Raw genomic sequence first — 15,682 nt, 5'->3', positions numbered from 1 at the left:
CCCTCCCCAAGGCTGGACTTAAGTTCTGCCCGGCTCGCATCTGGTCCCTGCCATTCCCACCCCCAATGTCTAGGTAGAGATCCCACCTCTGTCTGCTACCTCCAGCCAGCTGTCTCCTCCTTCCTTCCAGCCTACCCTACGCACACAAATGAACTGAAAAGGGGAGGCTGGGGAATTGGTTTATTAAGCATGCTCCTTGCTACCATCCTGCTTTATTTTAGTATCAAAAGAACCTCACATGGGCCTCCTAATTTCCTGAGGTTACAGTCCTAGCATAGCTCCCTTGCCTCTAAAGAGGACAAAGGGGCCAGGACAGAGCATAAATACAGAATACTTGCTTCAGTTGCAGACTGCCTTTGGGATGGAGTTTCTGGAGCCGCATACTCTATCCTTGTGGGGCAGGAGAGAGACAGGGCTGCTGGCAAATGCCAGGCAGTCACCTTTATCAGGACACAGGCATAGTGTGGTCCCTGCCTTCCTGGGGTCACCGTGGAACAGGAGTCCCTCTGGGGATGGCAGAAACCAGACTCAGCCACAGGTTCTCTCCCCTTGCCCCCAGATTGCTTGATGCACCCCCCAACGTCCAGGCTGTGGCAAAGGGGCTAGAGCAGGGAACGGGGGAGGGGAGGCCCAACATGCTAGGTGAGGAGACAGGGAGGCTGGAGAAGGCCCTGGGAGTCCCCTTTTCCTTCTTCACCCTGCCCCAAGGAGCTAGTACTGATCTTAAGTATGCGGGGGCCCTGTGAGGTTTGGAGGGGGATGGCAAAGGGGGCACTGGACAGGCATGCACACAGCCTGGACCCCCAGACCTCACTCTGAGCATGTGCATATCTTGGCTTAGGCCGTGGGCAGAGCAGGTGATTGGTGGTGACTTGATTCCCATCCTGCTCTAAATTCCCCTTTCTGGCACATTTACCTGCATCTACACCCATCTCAGACACACCCACAAGTACACTTACAGTCTATGCACACTCTCCAAACCCACACTCACCAGCTGCCCCTTGAACACACACAAACCCTCTGTATACTGCACACCTGGGTCCGAGTGCACTAGCTTGTGCACATGCATTTTGTCTCTTGCATACACACATGGAACCATGCTCACCACCCAGTCCCCTCTGTACTTGGCCTGGTCCATGCTCTCCTACACATTCACATGTAGGCTCCCAACCAAAACCGCATTGCATTCTTGTCCTGGGCCCTCTGGAGTCCCAGCCCAGAAAGGAAGAGTGGTGAGGCCTCCTGGGAGTCTGGCTTGGGCAAAAGCCAGGGTGAAACCCCTCCCCAGTCCCTATCCCAGCAGCTTGGTCCCTCTGCATCCCAACCAGGAGCATGAGACTGGCCTTAAAACCGGGTAGCCAAAGAGCAGGGCTCCAGCGCCACCTAGTGGTGCCCTGAAGCAGGGTGCCAGTAATAGAAGGGGATCCCATTGTATCCCTAAGGGTCTTCCTCCAGGTAGAACTAAGAACACAGTTCTATCCCAGCTCAGCTCCAGGAACCAGAGTGGCTGCCCATTCTGCAACCCCAGATGCTGGGTTGAGGACATCCCTAGGGCAGGCTCCAAGCCCTGTGAAGACCAGCAAAGGGTGGGCAGCTACATGATTCTGGGCCCACACGCCTCATGTCCAAGTTCAAGAAACTAAAAGGAGAAAATAAATCATCTCAAGGTGGGAGGGGGAAGGAGAAGCTGACAGGAAGGGAGGAGATGGCTCCCAGTGTCTTCAGTCCAGCTTGAACTTGGCTTCCGATCCCTTCAGGAGGTACAGGCTGTCATCTTCCAGGAAGCTGTGGGCCAAGGGAGGAGCCCGCTAAGACACCCAGCCCTACAGCTCTCTGGGCAAGTGGGGTGAGTGCAGGCAAGCTGGGAGAGGCGAGTGGGTACACAGGGTCCCCAGTCTCCTAGGAGCCGCCAAGGAAAGGCACAAAGAAGGCAAACACTGGGCAAGGGATGGCACCGACCTGAAAAAGAGGATGTGAACGGGAATGGTGCTGATGTGCCAGATGGCGTGGGCGTCCAGGACCCAGAAGAAGGGCGGGAAGTCGAGCAGTTCCAGCAGGGACAGTCCCTGCAGCAGCAAGACCACCACCATGCACTTCCACACATGTGGCAGCCTCCGGAGGTTCTGTAGGCACCAGGTCAGCCACCACACCACGTTCACCAGACCTGGGTGCCGCAGGCAGGAGAGCTCACTCGCTGGGCCTCCCACACAGGTCACCCCTCCCATGCTCTCTGACCCTGGGACCTCCTCAGACTCTCCTCCCAGCCTTCCCTCTCTCCCACCTCAAATTCTTCCCCGTATTCCCTGCAAGGCTCTCTAGAACCTTCTCTTTGAGGAGAGAAGGGTCACCCTCCATGCCCACCCCAAAGTTCTACAGATGGCCCAACCCGATGCCTCAGTTCTGCCTCACCGATAGCCACGTTGGCCGCCAGGTTGTAGCCATAGTCAAAGTGCACGAGGCTCAGGTAGGTGACGTGTGCGGTCAGCAGCAGCAGCAGGAGGGCCCGGAAGGTGCTGGCCACAGCTGGGTACTGCAACCCCACGGTCCTGCCCACCACCCAAAGTTGCTCAGGTGGCGGCAGGTGGCCTGTCCCCAGAGCAGCACTCCCTAAAGTATCTCTTCCCCCAACATCAGTGGGTTCACTAAAGCCACTGCCCTTTCCCCCACCAAAACAGGCCAGCGAGGCAGGCCTCCACCCGGACCCCCAGGGGCCTGGGCAAGTGCTACAGCTCCCTGTGAAGAGCCAGAGCACCCAGTCCTCTGCGAAGCCCCCATCCAGGTCAGCAGGGACGTGCGGGAGACCAAAGAAGGCCCTGGGTAGCACCCCTCGCCGGGAGAGGGTGGGGTGACCCTTTCTGACCCCAGGCCCTGAGTCTGTCCCTGCAGCCACCAATACAGGCATACCTGACACAGCACAGATAGACTGAGTGGAGGATGACGGTGGAGGCACAGAAGTAGTCCATTTTCTGGGGACAAGGGAAGCTCATGAGTGCTGAAGAGACTGAACAGCTTTGTGGAGGGCAGGGCCCAGAGGAGCCACGGGGTGGAGGCAGGGAGGAACAGGCTTGACCTTGCAGTCGGAAGGGTCTCTTCTCCCGCTCTCTGCCTATTGCTGTTTCGCTGTTGAGCTGAACAGACTGACCCTTCACTCACATCCTACAATGGTTTATAACTGCTCAGCAGCAGCTCCAGCAGCAGAGGGCTCTGCCTTAGGCTGTGGGACAGGAGAGCAGACCATGGGAGTCCCGCTGCCTGGAGTTCGTTAGCGGTGCGCTATCCTGACTGCACCCCTTTACTGGCTGGGTGACCCTGAGCAAATGATTGCACCTCCCCAAGGCTCAGCTGCCTTTGGCTCAGTTAGAGCCAAAAATCAAACCTACCTTGCCAGGTTTGGAAGCTCAGGTGCATTACTAGAATGCCCAGTACCAGGAGGAAACGGTCCCCAGCGGAGTTGCAGCTGTACTGCACAGCCCTGCTGTGCTACCCTCCTGGGCTCTCTGGGACAGCCCCATGCAGGACAGGAAGATGGGGGCTCTCACCTCTGTGAGGTCGGTGTCCCTGGTGTGGAAGACTGTAGACCAGAACCAAGCATTGAGGGATACCTGAAGATGGAAGGTTAATGAACATGCTGCTCCAAGGCTGGGGAGACCCCAGGGCCCCCATCTACCTCATCTTTAGGGAGGGGCTTTGGGGGGCAAGAAATGTGCTTTCCCATGCCCCTGGAGCACCCCACCCCAGACATACCTGAGTCCCTCACCCAGGCCCAGGGCAGTCCCCTCAGGTCAACTTCCCATCATCCTAAGCCCCTCAGGCCATGGAGGAGGGGGGGGCGCTGCAGCCTCCCCAGGTTCTAGCCTGGCCTGGGAACCAGTTCTGGCAGAGCCAAGATCCTTGGTTACTCAATCGCTAAGACAACAGCCCCCAGGGGCCTCACCTCCTCCCCCAACTGCCAGGTGATGACAGCCCCACCCGGGCCCAGGGGAGCTGGTGACCTCAGTCTCTGGGGGCGGGAATGAGGTGGGTGGAGTGGAGAGGCCTGAGCCAGCTTGGGGTGTGTCCCACAAGCAAGCAAGGGAGGGAGATCAAGCAGATCCCACTGGGGCCCAGTCCTAGGACAAGGACTCCAGTGGCAACCTAGCCCAGCTTTCTCCTGGCTGGGCCGGCCTGACTTGCCAGACTAGAGCTGCTCCTAAGACCTGGGAGGAGCAGGGCAGGAATGAAGGGGCTGTAGTGGGCAAGGGCCCAGGGGAATATCTGAGGCCTTCTTCCTGGAAATTAAATGCATTGAGAGAGTAAGAACCATCTTGTAAATGAGCCCCAGGTCTTCTGGGAGTTGTTGCTGGCACTTTCTTTAGGGAAGGGTGGGCTGAGAAGCTACAAATAGCAGGCAGGGAAGCCAGGGACAGGCAGTCCCAGGAAGAAAGCAGGGGCCAGGCCTGGCATGCCCTGGAGGTGGGGAGGGGTGTCTAGGGTGGGCCAGGCCTGCTGCAGACAGAAAAGGTCAAGAGCTGCCCACTTGGGTGCCAGGACAACTGTCCAGGCAGAGGGCAGAGGGAGCAGGGAAAGAAGACTCTGTGGGCCTGCAGCAGGGTGGGGGGGAGGCAGGATGAGCACCCTGACAGGCCTGGGGAGCGGGAGAGAGTGGCGGGAGCAAGGGTGGAGGCGGCCGGGCTCTGTGGCAAAGCCAGTCAGGCAGCCTTGCGCTGCCGGGCTGCCGAAGGCCCAAGGCAACCAACCCCTGCTCCTTTCCCCTGGAGAAAAGCCCTGCCCGCCTCAGCCCAGCATTTCCCCTGGGACATATCATCAGCTGGCCTGAGTGGTCTCCGGGTCCTTCCCCACCCTGAGGGCAGTGGCTTCCTCCTTTGAGGATGGCCACTCTGCCCCTTCCACCAGCCTCAAGGCTCCTCCCTGCTGCTGCCCCTGCCCCACAGACAGTCATGAAGGCACAGACTGGAGGCTAGGAAGTAAGGCTACCCCTAGTGGCTTCTTTGGACACTGCCCCAACAAGTCCGTGAAGTGTATGGTCAGCATGGGGACAGGAGCCGACCCCGGGCTGGAGACAAGGCCCATGCAGACATGCAGACCAAGCACAGGGACATCCTTAGAGAGGACAGTGGCCTTGGAGCCAGTGTGGAAAGGAGGAGGGGAGGACAGCAAGGACTGGCAGCCAGCTAGGCCTCCTTGTCACCCAAGACAGGAAGGGGGAGGTGACAAGAGGACTGAGCTAAGTGGCGGCTGCAACACCGAAAGCAGGGGTGGAAGTGAGGCCAGGCCTCGGCTTCACAGACAGGGTAAGGCTGCTGGGTCCCCTGTCCAACCGCCTCCCCAGGGTGCCTTCCACTTACAGAGACCCACCTGAAGCCTGGACTCTGCACCCCTGAGAAGGCCCCTTTCCCCTGGGAAGTGTCCCATTACGGGGGCTCCTCTTCTGACCCTTCCCTCAGACTTGGGAAGTTGTGTCTTTAACAATGCAGGCCCTAGAGCCAGACTGCCAGGGCTCAAATCCTGGCTCTGCATTTTCTGTGTGTCCTTGGGCAAGTTATTTAGCCTTGCTGTGCCTCAGTTGTCTCATCTGTAAAATGGGAACAATATCAGTGTTGATCAGGATTTGGTGCATGCCGGTACATATACAGCATACAGCATGGTGTCCAGGATGGGGTAAAGCCTTAGTTGCTATTTTCTCTACCTGTGCACCAGCACGGAGCCCTCACGGCTCTCCCACAGCCCAAAGTCTAAAGAGAACAAATCTGCCTCTCAATCTCCCACCAGGCTAAGGAGGTCTAGGCTGAGAAGTTGGTCTCCCCTGCTGCTAGCTCACCCCCGCAGGTCCAGGCTGGGACAGAAATGTCCTGAGTCTTTACAATGAGACAGACCCTGAGTTCAAGTACTGCTCCAGCCCCTAAATAACTGTGTGTTCTTTTGTTTTGTTTTGTTCTGTGCTGTTTTTGTTTTTTGGGATAGGGACTCACTATGTTGCCCAGACTGGTCTCGAACTCCTGGGCTCAAGTGACCCTCCTGCCTTGTCTTCCCTGGTAGCTGGACGACAGGTGTGCGGCGTCCTGCCCAGCTTACCTATGTGTTCTTGAACAAGTAACTGAGCTACAGCTCCTGTTCACCTGTAAGACAGGCTTAGAAACGGGGGCTCCCTAGATGTCCATGTTCTGCATCATGTATGGCTGACCCCCACAACTTCCCTTCACCTGACTTCCCACTCTCCTTTCCTCAAGAGTCACCAGGTTCAAGGTCAAACGATGGGGCCCCAGGGTCACTGGGTCCCAGATTGTAGATGCCTCAGTTATGGGAGGAGCCCCATGCTCCCTGCTCCTGAGCCATAATCCCACCTCTATGGACCCAACAGATCCTGTTTCTCTTCAGAGTTTGTAATCAAGACACAAGCAAAAGGGACAGAGAGATGTGGAAGGGACAGCCCAAGAGGCAAATGTACCACTGCACTCAGTCTTCTTGGTCAGGCACTAATGGGATGGGAGTGGGCAGACAGGGTAACGGGCAGAGGGCAATGGCTGGGCCCAAGGCACCAAGAACTCTGTGCAAACACTGAGAAAAGGGGGGAGGCCAGGGACAGGGAACCAGTGTGGGTGGGGATGAGGGGACAGGAAAAGCTGGTGGGGGGAGCAGGAGGCTGTTTCAGTCTGCTGGAAAATAAGAAAATTGAGACAAAAATATCACAGCCGTGAAACTGGTTGGATGCCAAGTGAGCCAGATCTGTCAGGAATTCGACCCCAGTGCTAAGCCCCAGTGCTCGGGGCTGTCATTGACACCGTAGTGGTGGGGACAAGTGAGTCTTTAAATAGCTCGGTGTCTCAGAAGTGGGGGAGGTAGAATGTTAAATATGATGCCTGCTGCCCCCACCACCGAGGCCACAGTGTCTCGCTCCATGCCTCAGGCAAGACAAGCCTGTCCCAGCTCACTCCTGAGAGATGGAGGCTTTCTCCATCCCTGAAAAGAATTCCTTGATTTTCTGTTCCCTGTCTTATCTGATGGTCAGGAAGTCCTTCCTGAAGTCTACCCATCATTCTGCTGTAGCCTCAGCCTATCTTTTCTTGTAGTTTCTTCAACAGATATGACAATCAGTCCCCAGCTCCATAAATCATAATAACAGAGACAGTTTGGATTCCCTGCCATCCTTCCTTTCACTCTTATTCGTGGGGATCTTTCCCCACTAGATGAAAGGATGAGGAACTGGTTTACCTGTCTGGGTTTGGCAGAGAGCCAGGGCCCCCTGCTCTGTGAAGTCCAAGGGCCACAGTGTACAGAGCTTTGGTGGGCTCCTCCGCTCTGCCTGGTTGCTGCCCAGCCAACACACAGGCCAACAGGGAAAGGCAGGAGCTGCCTTCTCTTTTTTTAAATATACATATTTTTTAGTTGCAGAGGGACAAAATACCTTTATTTTATTTATTTATTTTTATGCGGTGCTGAGGATCGAAACCAGGGCCTCACACATGCGAGGCAAGTGCTCTACCACTGAGCCTCAGCCCCAGCCCAGGGGCTCCCTGATTGAACATTGGCACAAGAGTTTCCTTATCTCCCAGAGAAAAAGCCTGAGACACCCTTCCTCCAAGACTAACCTGGGGTGGGTGAGAGGCCTTCCCACCTGCGGCCAACAGAAATCAGGGGCCCTGCTCGCTCCAGAAGACCCAGCCCAGGACAAAGTCCACTGTCACGCCCTCTGAATGGCTTGGGATCCCTCCCTCCTGCAGAAACACACACAGACTCAAGATCAAGTATAAAATCCAAACTAGGTCATCAAGGAGGTGTGGGCTCTGCGGATGTGTCCCTTGAGGACCAAGGGGTGACATGAGGGGGGTCCCACAACCCAGAATCCCATGTCCCATAGGGTGCCCTCTCCAACCTCAACATCCCTGGGCCCTTCCCTAAGGGTCCTTGGTCACAACGGACTGCAGGAATCCCTGGGAGGGGTGACCCCTTGCCGAGATGGAAGCTGAGCTGCTGATACCACTGAGACGAAAGACCCAAGAAACAAGGAGATCACGACCTGAGATGTGACGTGACCACTGGTTTCTGGCATGTGTCAGTCAGGGAAAGGCAGGGACCCTCTGAAGGCCCTTCGACCTGAGGCCCTACCACGCAGGCTCTGAGCTTTGTTCAGAGCATCCAGCAGGGCTGTCCCCTGTCCTCCAAGAGAAAGAGAGGCAAAGGGGAGATGCGTGCAGATAAGATGCCCAGATAAGCAGTGTCCCTGAAGAGTCCCAGAGGGGACAGGTGTGACCTCCTCAGTTTCCTACTTTCTTGGCCAGGACCAAATTCCCTTCCCTGTGACAGGACCACACAGGGAAGTGGTGGCTCTGTCTCACTCATGCCCATAACCATGTGGGCTGATGCCAAGCTCTTGCCTAAAGCAAAATCCCTACTCCCACCAGGCATTTGGCCTTCTCTGCTCCTCTTCTCCCTCTGTTCTCTTCACAGAGTCACACTGCAGCCAGGCTGCGCATCCCAAGCTTGCCTTCTAGGTTCCATGTGTCATTCCTGAGCCCCTAGCTGGGAATGCTGGGAATGCCTGAATCCTGTCTCCTCTCCCCCAGCATGCCTGTGTCTAAGCCCTGCCAGGCTTGCAAATTCCCAGTGACACCTCACCTCCTCCCTGGGCTTCCCTGCACAGTACCTCAGACAGAGGATGGGGTCTCTCTGCCTCCTGGGTTCAGCCTGTGTCCTGCCGCCAAGGCTGGCAGGACCTGCACCTCGCACTATGTTCAGCTCCCTGGGGCAGGGGCCTCTGCCCTCAGCGAGCGCTCAACCAACATTCTTCACAGGACATGGAGGCAACCAAGGAGAGGGGCTGAGCCCTCAGGCCCTGCAGTCAGACAGTGCTGGAGGTTAAACGTTGCCACTGACTTGGTAGCTGTTCGCTCAGGCACGCCCTTCCTGCCTCAGAGTCACTCAGAGCTCTTATGTGCATTACAAGGACCACAGAAGGAAATGTGTGTGAAGTGCTTATGGAACACAGGGCTTGGGCTCCACGATCCTTAATGATTATTATTAATATTTGTTGACCAGGAAGTATGAGGGAGGCCCAGCACTTCCCAGAAGTCTAACAGCCTCTTTCCCTGCCCATCTCCCAAGTCCTGGGCTCAGCCTGAACTTCTCACCATGCCCACACTATCCTCAGGTCCTTAGGCCACCAGATCCAGGGTACCCTTCAGTTCTCACCTGTTTGTCCAGCACCATTCAGGAGAGAAGACGACTCTTTCCTTTCTGTCTTGTCCTGGGGCTCCCCAAGCCCACAATCTCCAAGTTTTCCACCTGTCCCTCTGGCCACCCCTCTCTCCATTTGCTGGCTCATTCTCCTCTATCCAGCCATTAAGTTCTGGGCTCCTCAGGACTCTGCCCTAGACCCCTTCTTTCTCACTGTCTCAGTTCCCCTTTGTGGCCTCGCCTACACTCAATAGCCTCTGTCACTGAAGCAGCAGAGAGTCAACCTCAGCTCCCTGCCTCTCCTCACCTGACCATTACCCAGGCTGATCCGCAGCCAAGAAGGCGAGAGTGCGGGCTCTGGAGGAGACACTGACCCACCCTGGCTCATGACCTAGTGCAGGCTCCTTAACCTCTGCAGTCCTTGCTTTCCTCATCTGCAAACTGGGGATAATAATAGCATCTATACCTTTAAAATTTTTTTTGGATTAATACGGTTAATATTTATAAAATGGCTAGAATGGTGCCTGGCATATAGTAAGAGCTATGTGTGTGTTTGTTAAATAAAATTTTTAAAAGTTTTAATGTCATCTCCAAAACACAGATAAAATGTACTTCTCTTTAATGCCTAAGACCCAGAACACCCCTCTAGTCCAGTGGCTGGGCATATGCTAATGCTACCACGGCCCCCAACACCCACCCTGCCCTCCAACCAGTCCTCCACACAGCAGGCAAAACAAGGTTTCCAAAGGGCAAAGCTATTCTGACACCATTTCTCTCCCTACCCTCACTTAAAATCCCTCAGCAAGCCAGGCACAGTGGAGCACATCTGTAAGCCCAGGGACTTGGGAGGCTGAGGTAGGAGGATCAGAAGTTTGAGGCAGGGGCTGGGGAGATAGCTCAGTTGGTAGTGTGTTTGCCTTGCAAGCACAAGGCCCTGGGTTCGATCCCCAGCACCACAAAACAAGTTCTTTAGGGACTGGGAATATAGCTCAGTGGGTAGAGTGCTTGCCTTGCAAGCACAAAGCCCTGGGTTCAATCCCCAGCACCACAAAAAAAAAAAAAAAAAAAAAAAGAAGTTTGAGGCCAGCTTTAGTAATTTAGGGAGACACTGACTGGCTCAAGACAAAAACAAAAATGAAAAGGGCTGGGGCTATGGCGCAGTGGTAAATCACTCCTTACTTCAATCCCCAACACCAAAACTAAATGAATGAATAAATGGAATAAGACTCTCTTGGTGCTTCCTGACACTGAGAGTTAAGATCTGAAGTGTTAGGCTCTCCAGGGACTGGCTCGGCCACTGCCCACCTGCCCACCTGTCTTCCACTAGATGCCTCCTGACTTCCTATCTGTCAGGTCTCCTGTCTTTCAGGCCCTCCAACGACCCTCATCCTCTCCTGCCTGTGCACATTCTGTCTTCTGTTCAAATGTACTGGTAACTTTCACTCATCATTCCCATCTTACCTACCGTGCCGCTTCCTCAGGGAAGCCTCTCCTGACTGCCCTGTACTGGTCCTGCCCCTTCACACACCCTACAGCAACTCTCTTCCACTGCATCTTTTCCTTCTTTTTTTCTTTTTTGATAATAGGGACTGAACCCAGGGGCACTCTACCACTGAGCTACATCCCCATTGCTTTTGAGATAAGGTCTTGCTAAGTTGCCCAGGTTGGCCTTGAACTTGTGATGCTCTTGCTTCAGCCTCCCGAGTAGCTGGGATTACAGGCGTGCACCACTATGCCCAGCTTCCACTGCACCTTTCCATAGCTGTACTTTTACATTCGACTGTAAGAATGTGTGATTAGTACCAGAGGGCAGGAATCTATCTGTTTTTATATACTTCTGGATTCCCCAGCACCCAACAAAGTGCCTGGCATATAGTACAAGCTAAATATGTGAATGAGTGGTGGCTCTGATGGCAGGAAGGTGAGTGGGGACTTTTGCCCTAAGGTCTAGCAGGGTGGCTCTGATCTAGAGAGTCATTGCAATCTCTTACTTTCCACCCCTCCCCAACATGGTCACAGTTCCTGTCTGTGCTTTAGTTCACATTTTTCACACAATTCCAGCCCCTGGATACTGGTTCTTCAAAGACCAGCCTCACCAGGAGGCTGACAGCCTTTTTGTACTTGGATGGCACACACCTTGGCTTCCCCTGGGATACACTAAGACAGGCTGAGCTCTAGAAAGAGTGCTGTAGCTGCTGCTGCCTACAGGCCTGGGCTGGAATTGGGATCACTCCAAGTCCTCCAGAGTGAACCTTTCCAAAGCCCATGGTCCCAGTCTGCTGCCTTTTATCTATTTCACTTCTGTGCTTATAAACTACCCCACTGGGTCTTTTGGTAGCTTCCTCTGAGAACAATAACAATGTTTCTTTCCTCCTTACTTCCCAAACAAACTTCTAGACTGTTCTAGAAAGGTAAAGCTTGATTCAGCACCCTCCCTGTCTTCTCTCCAGGCCTGACTGCCCACAGTTGCTACTTCAGCCCTGGAAACAGAGGAGAAGCTGGCTGGGTGGAAGCCTGGTTGGGTGTCAGTGGGAATCTAAGAGTTCCCCCTTCCTCGATGAAGCACACAGCAGGCATCCTGCCAGGTTACCTACCCAGGCGAAGGCCACACAGGTGTGGTACATAGGAGAGGAGGCTGGCACAGAAGTGCGGTAGCGACAGAGCATCATCAGGCTGGCCAAGCCATTGAGGAAAGAGGCCATCGCAGAAGCTGGCTCTTGGAAGAACAGGAACCGGGAGAAAGGCCACTGAAAAAGGAGCAGATGGAGGGGACCTGAGGGACAGGCAACCCCTAAGAGGCCCAATCTTTTTATTTGTGGGGGGAGGCTCTGGGGATGGAATTCAGGGCTCATACATGCTAGGTAAGTGCACTACTGCTGAGCTATATCCCCAGCCCTTTTCTCTTTTATCTTTTTTGGTATTCTGGATCAAACCCATAGGCACTTTACCACAAAGTGCAACCTCAGTGGGTTTTTTTTTTTTTTTTGCGGTGCTGGGGTTGAACCTAGGGTCTTGTGCTTTTGAGGCAAGCACTGTACCATCTGAGCTATATCCCCAGCCCTCAGCAGGACTTTTGAGACAGGTTCTCACTAAGTTGCTGAGGCTGGCCTTGTACATGCAATTCTCCTGACTCAGCCTCCTGAGTCACTGGGATTACAGGTAAGTGCCACTGTACCAGGCTTCAATCAACCTTTTCTGAACATGCTGCATCTATAGGTCTCAGTTCTGAACTTTGGCCAAAGCCTCGGGTTCTCTCCAGGTCAATTCTTCTCTCCAGTCCCTGGCTAAGAACAGGATCCCCTATTCTGGAAAACATGTCAGCCCTGTCTCTGGGAATACCAGTGGGGCAGTGGAGATGGCTTATGGCATGGTGGAAACAGCACAGACCTGCCATCCAGAAACCAGTCCCAATCCCTCCTCTGCTACTAACCCAGTACTCCAGAAACCAATCCCAATCCCTCCTCTGCTAATGACCCAGTACTCTGAGCATCAGCTCACTTTGTGGCAAACTGGGGACAACAGTTTCTGTTAACTTCAATGAGTTAGAACAAGGTAATACTGGATCAAAAAGCACAAGAAAAGCTGCCTCACTGAGAAATCTGAGGGATATTACTATTGATCCAGATATGTATTGGAGAAGCAACAGAAAACATGTCATAGAAGTCAAGGAATTTGTTGCTGAAGCAGGATGGGCACCCCAGGAAGTTCGGGACCACTCTCTGAGGAGACTCCAAAGCTTCTCAGAACTCATTACTCCATATTTAGAAGCAGGACATCATCAAATTATATGAAAACCAGCAGATTCTGAGAAGAACAGGTACCTGACTTAAATACACATCTGTCACCCCATACCTCAAATAGCTTGGACAGTGTGGGCCAACTGCAGGGCATCTAACTCCCACCATACTACCACCATGTTCTTCCCTTACCCTCTGACTCACCTTGCCATGGAACTGAGGCACTCTGTGACCTTCCTGGAGGTACAGGTCAACAGTGACCCACATACACTCATACTTACAGTCGTCACGACAAGTCCAGCCTGAAATAGACAAATTTGGCCTGTGTACTCTCCAGCTGAGAGAGGCACAGAGGGGTCGTGAATGTAGTCCAAGCACAAATGCAGGCCAAGGGAGTGTGCAAGTTGGAGAGAACCAGAAGAAATCTCAAAATTCTAGCTTCCCACTTGGACAGAAGAGAGATAGTGGACTCAATGGCCAGGGATATGTATATATGTAACTATATTTTAGGGGTAGATATGTAGTGAGCAAATACAGATGTTTCATCTCCTTTGGTCCAAGATGGAGATGTTGGCATCTGATAGCCTTATCTATGGAGAACTGGGTTTATGTTTGTTCTACCTGAACACAGGATTTACTTTTACTTACCAGGAAAAGTCCTTGCTGTCTTGTCCCTGCTATGAAAATGAACCCAAATCCTTCACCCTGACTTTTGAGGTTCTAAATCACCTTTCCACCTTCACCACCACTATTCCTTTTCATGTTCCTTGGTCCCTGGGTAAACCAAGCTGCTAGGTGTGCCCAGGTCTGCCCAGGCCCTCCACTTTCTCTAGTCCCTCTGTCTGGAACAGAAAGGAGTAGAAAAGAGGGCAAGCTTGTGGTCAAACTAGTAAATATTTACCACCTATATGACCTCAGGCAGGGTATTTAACTTCCCCATCTAAGATAGAGAAACTACCTCAAAGGGTTGTGGTGAAAGTTAACTGACCTATTGTGACACCTGTCACACGGTAGATACTCAGTTTGTTGGTTCCTTGCCCAATATGGTCACGGGTCCAAATTTAAGGTTAACTATCTGGAAGACCCTCCTTCACAAATATTCCCAAATGATCCCTGCCCCACCCCATCAGCGTCAGAATTTCTTCCTTCCTCTCCCAAATGCATCTAGTGCTTAATCTAAAGGTCCTTTAGGACTCAAATCATTCTTTGTTTGGGAAGGCTACTGTCCTCCGTGGGGACTGAAAGCTCCCAACGTAAAAGACCCTTGTCTGATTACTGTGTCAATCCAGGGCCTTGTATGTAGGATGTACTTAATAAGCTCCCAAGGTAAAAGACCCTGTTCTGATTACTGTGTCAATCCAGGGCCTTGTATGCAAAAAGTACTTAATAAGTAACCGGCATGACTGACTAAATAGAAAGTAAAAGCTTCTGGGAAAGTCAGACAGCTGCTGAGACCCCCATAACCCTGGAGTTACTCACACTCACAGGGAACCTTGAGGGGAAACCAAGAGTCAGAGATTGCAGAGCACCTAGGGTGAAATGGGCGGGGCCACAGCCAAATGGGCGGGGTTTCTAGTGGGCGGGGCTTACCTGTCAGACTCATGTAGATTGGCTGGCGGGAGCGGAAGTGCCTCAGTGCGCTCCCTGAGCAGTTCCGCTCCTCGCACTGAAGCACGCAGTCGCGGTACACCGGCTCGCGGTCGCCCTGAGAGCCGCTTGCTAGCGCGGCTGCCCCGGCTAGCAGCACTAGCCGCGCCGCTCGGCCCGCCATACCGTCACTCTAGCTGGCCTCCGAGGGAGGAACTCAGGAGCATATGAAGCCTCCCCTTCCGGAGTAACCGGAAGTACCTGTGTTCATCGTTGTACTCTCCGCTGACGTCCACCTACTTTAAATAAAGGTTCCCGGATTTTTCTCGCCTGCCCCGCCCCTCATTCCACTGCCATTTCCATATATAGAGTTGAAAGTTAAGGGAAAGGGGACACCTGGTGGGTTCAGGAGAAGAAAGTGAATTTTTTCCTTCTTCTCTAGGGGCTCTTTTGTTTGAAGTAGGGCTGTTTTTGTCACCTGTCCTGTTGGATTTCAATTCCCAAATGTACCTGGCACAGTCTACTTACTTCTCTCCATCTCTTCTGGCACCACTTTGGTTAAAGACATAATTTGTCGGTGAGACAACTGCAGTAGCCTCTCAGAGGGTTTCCTTGCTTCTACTTTTGCATCCTCCAGTCCGGGATCCATTTCCAAAACTCAAACTTGACCACATCACTTTCCTTCTTAGAGTTCTTTACTAGGTCCCAATAATTGCCTTCAGGATAGAATACAAACTTCACAAGCCTTGCTTAATCTGGCTCCTGCTCTCTGGTCATCTTCACTCTCTTGCTCCAGATCCTTCAAAGGGCTATGTCCCTCAAGTCTGTCTTTGTCTTATTTGTATCACTCTCTCACTATTGCTTATTCTTCCATTATTAATGTAAACACCAGCTCCTAGGGTGATTGCTAACATCTGGAGAGTGATGGTCTGTTTTCCTCATGAGGGTCGGATAGGGTACTTTTCCTGTTTGGCTCACTACTCTACTTCCAGCACTAGCATAAAACTAGCCTTAAGGTGGGAGCAAAGTGCACGTTCTTCTTTTACTGACTGAACAATATAATTCAACATAAAGCTCACTCATTACTTAATCTGGGACTGTGAAATCACCAGCACACTTACACAGTGAGATAAAAGAACTGTAATATTTTCAGGACAAAATTATGGGGACCATTGAAATTCAGATGC

General features: G+C 53.0%; 1 protein-coding gene across 2 annotated transcripts; it reads right to left on the bottom strand.

Moving 5' to 3' along the window:
* Positions 1-142: 142 nt before the first annotated feature.
* On the bottom strand, positions 143-14,753 carry Pgap3 (post-GPI attachment to proteins phospholipase 3). 2 transcript variants are annotated; one of them, XM_047547042.1, is made up of 8 exons: positions 14,499-14,753; positions 13,113-13,210; positions 11,766-11,918; positions 3,540-3,602; positions 2,905-2,966; positions 2,410-2,546; positions 1,960-2,164; positions 143-1,785 (listed from the first exon to the last, which is right to left on the bottom strand). In XM_047547042.1, the coding sequence occupies exons 1-8, from the start codon at positions 14,677-14,679 to the stop codon at positions 1,722-1,724; spliced, it is 963 nt and encodes a 320-aa protein (XP_047402998.1). In that variant the 5' UTR covers positions 14,680-14,753; the 3' UTR covers positions 143-1,721. The 2 variants fall into 2 exon arrangements, with proteins under 2 accessions (XP_047402998.1, XP_047402999.1); XM_047547043.1 differs by lacking the exons at positions 143-1,785; positions 1,960-2,164; positions 2,410-2,546; positions 2,905-2,966 and adding an exon at positions 2,974-3,214.
* Positions 14,754-15,682: the final 929 nt, after the last annotated feature.

This window comes from Sciurus carolinensis, chromosome 3 (genome assembly GCF_902686445.1).
Source record: "Sciurus carolinensis chromosome 3, mSciCar1.2, whole genome shotgun sequence".
Lineage (NCBI taxonomy): Eukaryota > Metazoa > Chordata > Mammalia > Rodentia > Sciuridae > Sciurus > Sciurus carolinensis.
Note: the sequence above shows the minus strand (reverse complement) of the source record. Positions and strands in the feature narration are given on the sequence as shown.

Bases quoted from the DNA above. Each gene is read 5' to 3' on its own strand.
- Pgap3 (XM_047547042.1), bottom strand. From the start codon at position 14,679: ATGGCGGGCCGAGCGGCGCGGCTAGTGCTGCTAGCCGGGGCAGCCGCG. The intron at 13,211-14,498 runs GTAAGCCCCGCC...TGTCTATTTCAG, and splicing joins AATCTACATGAGTCTGACAG to GCTGGACTTGTCGTGACGAC. The intron at 1,786-1,959 runs GTCGGTGCCATC...CTTGGCCCACAG, and splicing joins GTTCACATCCTCTTTTTCAG to CTTCCTGGAAGATGACAGCC.